General features: G+C 54.2%; 1 protein-coding gene across 2 annotated transcripts; it reads right to left on the minus strand.

Annotated features, from left to right (window-relative positions):
• Positions 1–148: 148 nt before the first annotated feature.
• LAMP5 (lysosomal associated membrane protein family member 5) lies at positions 149–12,084 on the minus strand. 2 transcript variants are annotated; one of them, XM_005486823.4, is made up of 7 exons: positions 12,066–12,084; positions 9,684–9,782; positions 9,253–9,425; positions 8,943–9,074; positions 8,761–8,866; positions 7,237–7,425; positions 149–1,156 (listed from the first exon to the last, which is right to left on the minus strand). In XM_005486823.4, the coding sequence occupies exons 2-7, from the start codon at positions 9,721–9,723 to the stop codon at positions 978–980; spliced, it is 819 nt and encodes a 272-aa protein (XP_005486880.2). In that variant the 5' UTR covers positions 9,724–9,782; positions 12,066–12,084; the 3' UTR covers positions 149–977. The 2 variants fall into 2 exon arrangements, with proteins under 2 accessions (XP_005486880.2, XP_074392705.1); XM_074536604.1 differs by lacking the exon at positions 12,066–12,084 and adding an exon at positions 10,127–10,145.

Genomic DNA, 12,084 nt, shown 5'->3' on the forward strand with positions numbered 1-12,084 from the left:
AAGGCAAATCAAGCATTATGTATGTACATGTTTTAATTCATTTTAAAAATCGTCTACATTTAAGGATAGATTTCAAGGGTTCCCTTATACTTTTTCTGTTACATTAGATTATACCTGAATAATCTGCATAGTGACTTTAACATTACTGTTTTCTTTTTCTCTTTTTTTTTTTGTTTTGTTGTGAAAGTTATCAGTTGCAGGTAGCAATGTAACATCTCAACCACAATCACAATACGTGCAGGATGCCCAGCCAGAAGCATTTCTCAGTTGACTTGCAGTAGCACGGCACTTTATAATTTGTGTATCAATACTGTTTTTTCTTTTTTTTTTCCTAAGTTGACTTCAAATGTGGCTCAAGAAGCAAAAACAAACTTTCTTCACCCAGTCTCAGGTGTGGGGTCAGCTCCACAGCTGTGATCTGCTCTGCTGGAGTTACTGACCCTGAATTTATTATTTTTTTTCCCAAAGCACACCTGCATTTGCCTCCATGCTTTCCTTAACATGAGTGCAAACTTGGGGATGTGGTTTGAGTCCCATCACCAGAGGGCCTGATTGAGCCCTGTGCAATGGCTGTGTCTCCCAGCCCTGCTTCCTGCATGGACAGGAACGTGGAGGGCTGAATGCTCCAAAGGTGACGCAGGGGGGGTAAGAATCTCTGGGGATGGGGAAAAGGGAAAAAGTAAATAAAACAAGAAAGCTAGTTGTGCTCCCAGTGTGAAACTCTGACATGTGAAGTATTTCTGTTTCCAGATGATCAGCCCAGCTGCTTGAAGAAGGTATTCAAACCACCTAGGGACACTGACTGTCCTTCCAGAGGCTGTGCTAAAGCCAAGCCTTAGCCTGGGTGTCTCCATGAAACGCCCAGGATGAGGTGCTGTGAATACCATCCCTTGCCCCCCAGAACCTTTCCTCACCCACAGGAAAAAGTGCTTTTGCTTTTTCTACCTGATCAGTGCCCGCGTGTCTCGGTGCTGCTCCTAGCCCATGTGTTTGTACTGAGACCTGTCCCGAGGGATCTGCACCTGGCTGGCTGTCAGCTTGTGGTGGATGTGGTAGATGCCCAGGGTGACCACGATCACCAGCCCCAGGATCAGCCCCAGGATCAGGGGCAGCGTTTCCTCCAGCTGCTCCCGCTGGTCCACCGGGCACTTGTGCTCTGCAGGGAAGGAACAGGGAAAGGGACATGGCTGAGACTGCAGGGCAAGGAACAGGAGAAAGAGGGAAAAGGGGACATGGCTGAGACTCTGCAGGGCAAGGAACAGGGGAAAGGGACATGGCTGAGACTGCAGGGAAGGAACAGGGAACAGGGGGAAGAGGGATGTGGCTGAGACGCTGTGAGCTGTGGCTCCCCAGTCACGGCTCCATGCAGGATGGAGTGGCTGCAGCTGCCTGCAGAGCCCTGGGGAGAAAATCAATTGCCTTGGAGCAAAGTGGAATCACTCAATGCAGGGAGAGGTACATCTATCAAAGCAGCCCACGCACTGGAAAAACACTGCCATGCCCATAAGCCCAGCCCTCCCTGCCACACATGGATGCCTTGTTGGGAACGGGGCAGCCAAAGCCTGAGGTTCCTAAGTGCCCCAAGAGCTGCTTTGTTTATCCAGGCAGAGAGTCTGGAGAGGCCTCAGCATCAGGAAGGCTTTAATTGTGCACCAGACTCACCCTGCACATCACCCAGAGATTGCCCCTCTACCTGCAGGCTGGCAGAGTGGAACAGCACCACTGGCCCTCTGTGTGAGCTCCCCAGAGACACAGAACCAGCCCTGGCAGAGCACAGACGTGTGTGTGTGTCTGCATCAAACAGCACCCCAGCACCCCACACTGTCCACCAAATACAGCAAAGGAGCAGCAGAAGCAACATGAGCCCTGCCAGTGCTTGTCTGTGGCTGATGAGTCTCTGCCACAGCCTAATAAGCCACTAGAAAATAGAGATACAATTGGAAAATACTTTTCTGTTGAGCTTGGGAAGGCCACTAAGGTCAGGAACATGGTACACTGGTAATCCTGGCTCAGCTCCCTTACACTTCCAGAGTCTACTGTAGGCCAGGGTGACAGGACCAGGGTGCACATCTTTCCCCACAGGATTGTTGCTTCTCTGTGCTGACAGACAGGCAGGGCCCATGCTGCTGAGATGGGGCTGCCAGGCTAAAAAGGAGAAAAATGCCAGTTCTGGGGGGGGTGGGAGAAAAGGGTACGTGATACAGGAAGGGCAATTCTCTGTCTTCATTGTATTAGAAATGTGCTGGAAACAATGACAACTTTAAAGGGGAAAAAAAAGGGAAAATAGAAAAGCTGTGTGTTAGATGAACAAATACAAAGGGCACCACAATTTCCCCCCTTGCTTAAGACTGTCCAGATGGGTTCCCCGGGCAGCTGATTGCAGAGCTCTGCAATAACCACGAGGAGCAAATGCTCCACAAATCTAACAGCATGTGGCAAAGAGCAGGAGAAACCCAGAGAGCCCCGGGCCCACGCAGGAGGTGACAGCAGGGACCCATCTCCAGCGGTGCTGGCACCTCCAGGAGCTCCTCCACGTCCTGGAGTGCAGCCTCCTGCCAGCAACGGCATCAGAAAACATTTCAAGCTGCAAACGAGGTAAAACAAAAAAAGCAAAAGCGGAATGTTGTCTAACACACAAGAATGTCCTTTTCAGTTCCAGTTGCTCACTGTTTCACTAGAGGAGTGATTAATCACCAGGACTGTGGCACAGGCGACTCAGCAATTGCTGCAATGCAGGGGTTTTGTTTGTTTGTAGTGAGGAGAATGGGGGGAGAAACGCTGATGGTTCCTTAGCTCCCAGAATTGGTTTCTAGTGCTCTGTGGAATCGTTCCCAGTTCAGGAGGCCAAGGCCTGAGCAGCTCCCAGGGACACAAGGCCAGGCTGAGCTGACTGCAGGAAAAGCTGCTCAGGGGCAGTGCTGTGGGGCCAGGGCTGCTGTGAGCCCACTCCCCACAGGTTCAGAGCAGCACCATTCCCGTGGAAGGACCCCAGCTCCAGGGGCTCCTGTGCCCCCCCATGGCTGCAGACGGCCGTGCCGAGCTGCCAATCAGCACCACAGCACTCCGGCTGGACCCTGGCTCTGCTGGGGAAGGGGCTCAGCTGAAACCACGAGACGATGGAAAGGAGCTGCTGGAAACCCAGCTGAGAGGATGCCCCGTGCTCAAACACACGCCAGCTTTTCCTTGCACCTTTCCCCAAACAGGAACGCTCCAGGAGAACAGGCTGGATGTGGGGGCTGCAGCCAGTGGAGAAAGCAAAGCTAAAAGCACCAGTGCAGAAAGCAGACCCAGCTCTAAAGCCCCCACTTGTAACATTTGAATTCCATCAAATTTTGCCAGGGCACAAAACACGCCAGAGGATGTGGCCAGAGATCCATGGGCCATAGAAAGCCAGGCTGTGTTTAGGGGTCTGTGTCACGACTCAAACAGGTGTCAGCTCCTGCAAGCAACCAAGGAAGAGAGTTCTTTGTCCTGACACTATTTTTAAGAGGATTAAAATAAAATAAAAAAGAAAGCCAACAGGAAGGGGAAAGGAAAAAAAAAAACAAGCAGCAAGCAAAGCTGTCAGTGACCAGCAGCACATCCCCAAACCCAGCTGCACCCACAATGCCCTACTCACACCTGCTCCTCACCAGAAACATCCATTTTCTCCTTTTGGAGCAGACCACCAAAGCCTGGGCTCTTTGGAGACTGCAGGGGGAGTGGGGGGACACAGTATGGAGGCACTGGGAAGTGCAAAGCACAAACACATCTGCAGCAGAAGTGAGGCTCTCTGGGTGCTGACTGTTAGGAGACTGAATTCTCTATTTTAACATTAATTTCATATTAATGCACATAATTTTATGACAAATAAAAATACTTGCACACTTATAAAAGGGTACTTTAACATTTATAGAGCATTTTTCACCCCAAGATATCAAAGCAAATCACTGAGGTCCACAACACAGCAGGGAGGCAGGCAGCAGGTACCATTCCTGCTCCATCAGCACAGGAACAGGCAAAGGGGAACAGGAGGATAGAAGGGTTTGGACAAATTTGGATGTTCAACCCCCTCAAATATGGGTAGGTTGGTGCTTGACAAACAGAGAACCACTGCACTGGGAACAGCTACGATTTCAGATTAATGACCCTTGCAGGAAAACAGCCCTTTCTGTCAAATTTTACCCCAGGTCCCAGGCCCTCAGCATTTCCCAGTTCCTGGGGTTACCCTCAGTGCAAGGGAAGCAAGCAGGTCCCTGGCAATAAGAGGAAGCCGGGGCGGTGCTGGGAGCTGTGCTGCACCCCGAGCAGCCGGGTCACCCCTGTGGCCGGGCGGTGCCACCCCCGCTCCCCGCACACAACACCCACCCAGAGGGACACGAAGGAGGTGCTGAGGTGCGTTCCTCCTCCCAGGCTCACGTAGTGCCACGGTTTCTATGGTGAGCGCTCGCCCAGCTCCAGCAGGGGCTGTGAAACCACCCAAGAGCCCATTTGCCCCTCCAGAATCCTCCCGCAGAGCGCACACGGCAAACGGCCCGGCCGGAGGCGCAGCGCCCTCCCGCCCGAGCATCGGCGCAGGGATCGGCCCAAGGGGGAAACCAGCCCAGCTGTGTCCGCATGACAAGGGATTGGCATTTTGAGATGGGAGCTTGTAAGTAAACACTTAAAAATTAAACAAAGAAGGACCAGGTGCTTTTTAAAAAGTGGCTGCATACCTTGGAGCAAAGGACCCTTGAGAAAATGTGGCGCTGAAGTGGGAGGCTGCAGCTCCCTCTGAGCCACCCCAGGACCCCAGTCCCTGTTTATCAGCTGTTGTATCCCTTTGAATTACTATTTTGCATCATATTGCTTTATATTCGAATTTTTAGATATAAAATCAAAAGAGCTGACACTTTCTCTGGGGTTCTTCCATCAGTTTAAATCTTTTCGCGCCCTCTTGATCCAGCTCTCATTTTACTCATCTTCTAAGCTGAAAAATGTACACACATTTTCCCCTATTGTAAAAAAATAAATTAGCAAAGTCTGATTGAAAAAAATTTCTGCTGCTTCTCTATTGAAAAATAAAAATTTAAATAAATAAATAAATGTGGACTTGTGAAGGTTGGAAGCAGTATCTCAAAAAAAAAAAAATACTCTAGCACATGAATTTAAGCATTCTAAAAAACCAAAGACAATCCAGTCATTCCCTACAAGCTGTTTAACCTATCCCTGCCAGGACAGTGTCAGGACTAATGAAGAATCCTTTTCCCCATTTCTTTGTGGAAAACGGGCCTGATCCTCCTGCGCCTTAGTGATTCTTCCGCTCTAGCAGGTCTCTTTCTCTCCTCCAAAATATTTTAAAATGTTCTGTAGCTTGTTCATAATTAATAGGAATTTTACCTAATGGGAAATTAATGAAGCAAAAAGGGGAAGGCTAATTACTGTAATTTGAGATTGGCAGTGGTTCTCAGACCCCACAAAGGATGCTGCTGTGCCATGCGTGTGCCGAGGCTGGAGGGAACGCGGCGCTGGGAGAGCAGCAGTGCCCTGGATGGAGCTCCATTGATAAATCACCTCCCAGCCCCTCTGACCACCCCTCCAGGTGCTCTCTGCTGCTCAGCTTCCAGTGGAATTCAACAAAAAGGAGTGTAATTCAATAATGAGAGCAACAACTACAGAAAACCCCATTGAGCCTGACAAAGAGAGAAGCCATGCTGTCCTCCAGAGGAGGAATCCTCTCCATGTGTTTAAAGACTGCTAAAGAAACATCATGTCTTTGTGTACTGGAAAAAAGAAAAGCCCACCAAACTACAGCAACAAAAGAGAAAACAAAATAGAAACAAATTTGCTGCCTGACAGGAATGAGCATATCATGAAAACAGCAGGTAGATTCCTCTGGCAGTGAGCCCCAGGTTTGGTTGTTTTAACTGGGAGCTCTAGGACTTCACGGGTTTGGTATCACAGAGACACAGCCTTGCATATTTGAAACACGCTGCTCTCAGCCCCCCAGGTCTGCCCAGCCCAACCCTGAGTGCAGGAATCCTGGACCCACAGGAGGAAAAAGAGGGTAAAGCTACGGCAACAAAAAAAATTACAGCAAACTATCAAGTTCTACTTTTTTCTCCCTGTAAATCTATGAAAAATGTGGTACTACTTTGATACAAAAACACCCTGCCCACGGATAAAGCCTACTCAGTATTACACTGGCCTTGCTGTGAGTAATTCAGGCAGGCAGAGCTCTGCCAGCACATGCAGCAGCACCAATTTACAACGTCGGTGAGAGGACTGGAGTCGTGAGTGCAAGCACTCGGCTCTGCAGTCACTGCTGGGCTTCCATTGTGCTCCAAAACATTTCCCACATGCAAAATAATAAAGCTCCACGGTTTTAATGCTAGGCTTGAATACCACCATTTGCTAACTCATTATTAAAAGAGTTGGCCATTACACGTTTTGTTTGCACCTGGTTACAATAACGGGCTTAACTGATTTTAGTGCTAAGGCAGCCCTGTGAAATGGGACTGGTCTGCCCTAATCCAGGAATGGCTACACTGCCTCATTCAGCCTGATGGGAAAGCCAAGGGGGAGCACCATGGGCTTCTTGGGATAAAGGAACCTGAGACTGCAGGAACCCTGTCCCATGGCAGCACTGCTGCAGGCTCCAGTGCATCCCTTTGATACAAAGAGCACGTTGTAACTCAGGTTTTCTTTTCTCCACCATGATGTTGAGGAACCCCAGAAGCAGAATGGCATTCCGTGTGTTTGGTGCTCCAGGAGCCTCACTGAGGTCCATGTTTCGCTTCCTTGCCCCTCACAATGGGCATTAATCAAACTGGAGCCAGGAACGTGCACCCCCAGCAAACCCTGCCACTGCAGCCCCCAGCTTCCCCAGCGTGCAGCAGCCCTAAGGAGCCCCTGGGGCTGTGCTGAAGCATTTTTGAGCTGCAGAGGAGACACCTCAGCTTGGCAGGGCTCCCCAGGGATGCTGCACTGGGGCTTGCTGGCAATCTGACTCTATGAGTACTTACAGAAGACAGCGTACATACAACGATGGCCCATGTTTTGGCAGCGGGGCTGAATTTGTAAAGCCTTTTGGGGGACCACAGAGGTAAGGAATGGGTTGGAGGGAGTGCAGGGAGCACTGGGAACAGGCTGCAGTGAGGGGAAGGTGGCCCTGCAAAAGGTGGGACCCAAATTCCTTCAGTAGATTGCAACGTCCCCAAAGGCCGTGGCACCATCAGCACCTCGGGGATGCGGGACGTGCCTCTGCCTGCTCCTTACCTTCACTGAAGACAAAATCCGCGGGGATATCGAAGGGCTGGAGCCTCACTTCCGACAGCAGGAGCTGCACGGACTTCTGGTGGTCGCTGGAGACGAGCGAGATGGTCTGCTGCGCCTGGCACTCGTAGGACCGCCCGGCAGGGGTCACCAGGGCCGAGAGCCGGTGCGAGCTGGCCGTGTGCTTCCCGGCTGCCCAGGGGACACACGGGTCAGACCCGGCCCCGAGGGGAACAGAGGCAACGAACCGAACGGGCGGGACGCGGCCGGGGCGCAATGCGGCAGCAGCGCCTGCTCCTCCCGGGATGGGAGCCGGCTTTTGGGGGACACCCCGCACAGCCAGGGCAGCTCCCACAGCGGGATGGGCTCCCGCAAGCGGAACACGGCTCCAGCACACGGAGCTGCCCCACAAAGCGCAGAGCTGGCCCTGCTGCCGCCAGCTCTGCTCCTGCCGCAGCGCCTGGAGTCCCTGCCGTGACATGGTGCCCGCTCACAGACACTCGGGGTGCAGCCCGGCCTGGGGCTGTGCTCCCCACATTTGGGGAACACCCATTTCTGAGGCTGCACTTGGGCTCTGAATCCAGGCGGGACGGGGCAGTGCCATCGGGGACCACCCTGCAGAGCAAGACAGGCCACAGAGCCCTTCCTGAAAACAACGGGGCCGTTTCACCCAAATATAAATTAGAGAAAATATTTCCCTATCACACCGAGCTTGTTTTGCAAGCAAAGGCCGGCTGCGGCTGAGCCAGGTGGGATGAGGGGTATCTTCCACCTCCCGCTTTCTGCAGCCCTTTGTTCCCCTCGGCAGCACAAAAAGGCAATCAGGGCTTCACACGGGCAGGGGCTGATGCGGCACGGCCGGCTCCGTGCTCTGGGGACTCAAACAGTGGGAACGCAGCCCCAAAACCAGCATGTCTTATGGCAACAACTCTAAACACCCTATTCGCTGGAGTTGGAAAATTGCGGAGAGAACTATTTGCAAGTGACAATATTTCATTTTCCAATTCAAGAGAACACATTTCTGAGCCGAAATGAAACAAAAACAAAATGAAAACCAAAAGAATGGAAATCCAGTGAGAAAAAAGGAGGCTGCTGGGTGCGGAGGTGTGTGGGGGTACGATACTAATGTCAATCTCAGGTATCTCGGGGAACTGCTGCTTTCCCACGTATTCAACCATCATCAGGTTTAACCTCAGAAACAATCTCCCCACAGGAAAGGAGACAAGCTTTTCCAGCCCAGGTATCTCCCTGTCCCACCCCTCGGGCCCTGGGTCCCACAGGACAGCGCAGCAAACGGGCAGAGCTGGGCTCTCCCTCCTCCGCCAACCGCGGTGATTATAAACAAGGGAAAAAAAAAACAGCGGAGAAAGAAAATATTAAACATGCGGTTTAAAGGCGGCAGCAGGTCCCGGCTTTGTCGGGAGGCTTTGGGGTTTTCTTTTTCCCTAAGCTCCATTGAGGAGCAGCCCGCTGAGCGCTCCCCGCGCCCGCCGGGATCTCCCTTAACCCCCGAGCCCGGGCGCTTACGGCTGACGGCATCCTTGAAGTAGGTGCGCTCGGAGGTGTCGTACGTGAACTGGATCCGGCTGAGCTTCCAGAACGCCTCGGGGCCCCGGGACGTGTTGTGCCCCTCCTGCCGAGACAGACAGGGCCGGTGAGGAGCCCGCGGAGCCGCCGCGCCTCCGGCCCGGCTCCCGGCGTGCCCGTACCTTGAGGAAGGAGAGTTTGAGGGTGTACGCTTGGTCCAGCCACGAGAGCTCCAGCTCCGACTCGTTCGTGCCGCACTTGCCCTTCATCTCGGCGCCCCGCGACAGCGGGATATCGGCTTGCTCCGTGATCAGCTGCAAAAGGGAGCGGGGCTCAGCGGGGCGACCCCCGAGTCCCCCCACCCCTGCCCCGGCTGAAAATCCTCGGAGGGAATAAAGGACTTTCCGAAAGTAGCGGCAGCTGTGGGAGCGTGTGTGTGCCCCCTGCCATCCCCGGTCCTGCTGGAGCCCCGGACCCCCGGGCCCCACTCACATCCACATAATTGCTGGCCCACACGTCGTAGGGGACGATGAACTTGGCGGCGAATTCGGCCATGAGACACGTCGTCCGGTTTTCCCGCACCACGAAGATGTCCTTCTCGGGGTTAGGGGAGAGCCCGGAGAGGTTTTCAACTTCTTGCTCGGCGGCTAGGCGAGCCGCGGCGTCTGCGGGCACAGCGGGGCTGAGCGCCGGCAGCCCGAGCCTCTGCCGCTCACCCCAACACCCCCCGCCACCCCCAGCCCGCTGGAGCGAGCTACTCTATCGCGACGGGGTGCTCCTGTCGCGACTGAGCAGGTGGAGGCGATGTGGCAGCCGGCGGCGGTGATGCGAGACCGGTGCAGTGTCAGCGCCGGTCCGTCAGTGCCAGCGGCTGCCTGGTCGCGACAGGGCTCCGTGTCGCGACTCGCCACCCAGGTACTCACGCAAGATGAAAAGCAGACCCGGGAGAAGCCCCCCGGCCATTCTCCCTGCTCGGTCCCGGCGTGGCCGCGGCTGCTGCAGCTGCTCCTCCGAAAGGTCCGCTCCGGAGAAAAGAAAAAAAAAATATTAAAAATAAAAAGGAGAGGGGAAAAAAGCCGCACACCTCCTTCCTCAGGAGCCGCGCCGGCTGCAAAAGCACTCTGCTGCGGAGTGGTGGGGAGGAGGGACGGGGAAAGTGTGTGGGTGTGCGGGGAGGAGGAGGAGGAGGGGAGATGCCGGCGGAGCTGATGGAGCGCCCACGCCGAGGGACGGGGCGTACGCAGCCGGGCGGGGAGGAGGGAGGAAGGGATTCCCCCCCTCCGGCGCCGGGCCCCGCGGAGGGGCTGCCGGGGATCCCCGCGGAGCTCGGGCCGAACGAGGCGCGCCTGGAGCGGAGCGGGCTCACCCCGAGCGCTGTCCCGGCAGGGCCGGCGCTGGCAGCGGGCCCGGGACCCCTCGCCCCGCGGTCCCTGCCGGAGAAGCCGGCGGGGTGGAGGAGGGGACACCTATTCCTGTGCCGGCTGCTCACACAGCGTCACTAATTTCGGTGAAGGCGAACAGCTGCTCCGCGTGTTCATTTAGGAAGAAACGTGCGGTTATTTTTGTGCGGCAAGGTCGGAAGCAAACGCGCATCCTTCTGTGAGCGGCCATGGGCACACCTGAGTTCTAAGATGTCCCAAACCACAAGGCGCACCGTAACATAAAACCCAACAGTCCGAGAAGGTGCTTTAAAACAGGAACAACACAGCCCGCGCGGGTGTTTTGTGGGCACAGGCAGGAGGCGCGCCTCGGAGGTGGGACAGGGCGAGCCGAGCCGGGGCACTCAGGCTTTGTCCCTGGCCGGCTCCAAGGTGCGGCACAGAGAGGGAGAGGGGCTGCGGGGCGGGGAGAGAACTCTGGGGGCTGCCCGCCCCCTGTCCTGCCGGCTCCGGGCCCTCAGCCCCGAGCCGAAGAGCGCCTTCCCTCCCTCGCTGCCAGCCGGGCCAGAGCAGCGCCGGCCCCGGCAGCGCGGGCGATCCCAGCCCGGCTGCGCTGCCTCTCCGTGCGGGGAACTGCGGCCGGCCCCCGTGCTGCTCCCTTGCTCCGCTGATGCCACACTGAAATATTTCTGCCCCCTCGCACAGGGACCTTTTCTTTGGAGCTTTAACGCGCTGCCACTCTCGCCCCGGTACCAGGAGCAGATCCAAATATTTACAACTTACAGCGACACCAGTCCCAGGAGCAGCGGGGATGAAGGGCCCTACCTGAAGATGGTTTTTCGGTAAAAAGCCAAAGGGACAGCAGCGATCCGGAGCGATAGCATTATTGGATTCACTACCAACCCACATTTCTAGTTCAGGAAAAGGCATCTGGAGAAAACCGTCCAAGACACTGCCATCCAAGGTGAGTTTTGATTGTGGGCAGCTGCCCTTTCTCTGCCAGGGCACATACTTGCAGAGAGGAGCTTTCTTGCTGGGAAATGGTTTTTTTTAAAAATAAAAATTGATACTAAAGGAACTTTTTTTTTATACTATAGTGTTGAAATTTCCTTTCTGTACATATTAAATATATTCTGACCATTTCCTCTCTCTCTCTCCTGCTTCATGATAAAAAGCCATTCCTGCACACCCCTAAATACAGTCAGACCTGTGTCAGTTGTGGCACAAGATTAACCTATGGATAATTATTTCAGGGGACTATATAGGAAAAAAATTTAATCTTGTAGAAAATAGAACCTTTGACTGTAACAGGCTGTACTTCTGTGATGATTTTAGTGCCTAGCTTCCTCAGGTCCTACACTGATGAGCTGTAATGTTTGACTGCCCTTTATTTCCTTCTCTTCTACACTATTTAAATTCCAGCCTTTTTGAAGTTCCTAGGTAGATTTTAAGGCCCAAAATACATGATTCTGAGCAGCTTCCCCTGCATCCAGCCTGTGCAGGAGGGTCCAGGGAGCAGCTGGGAGAGAGCAGCTGTGCTGGATGCAGGGGCAAGGCTGCCCCCCAGCCCAGAACTGTGCTCCCCCAGCTGCACAACACAACAAAGCCTTCAGCTCCAGGGACAATTGCCACTTCCAGCCTGAAGAGCAGCCTTCATCCTGCTCTCCGTGGCAATAAAAGGGAAAGGCCTAAGACTTCCCAGCACTGAGAAACCCCCAAAACACAGAGAAGGAAGGTCTCATCCCAGCGAGCCAGTGCAGCAGCAGCCACCCTAAAATGCTGTGAGCAGGGGCAGTTCATGGTCCCAGAGCAGGCCCCCTGAAACCACCCTGCCACCTGCCCTTACCCCCGGCTCTGGAGGACGGGGTGTCTCTGAAGGCTGAATCCCCCTTGCTGCCCCCAAATACCAGACAGAACAGCTCTTACCAGCCTGCTGGAAGGGAGC

Source organism: Zonotrichia albicollis, chromosome 3 (assembly GCF_047830755.1).
Source record: "Zonotrichia albicollis isolate bZonAlb1 chromosome 3, bZonAlb1.hap1, whole genome shotgun sequence".
Taxonomy (NCBI): domain Eukaryota; kingdom Metazoa; phylum Chordata; class Aves; order Passeriformes; family Passerellidae; genus Zonotrichia; species Zonotrichia albicollis.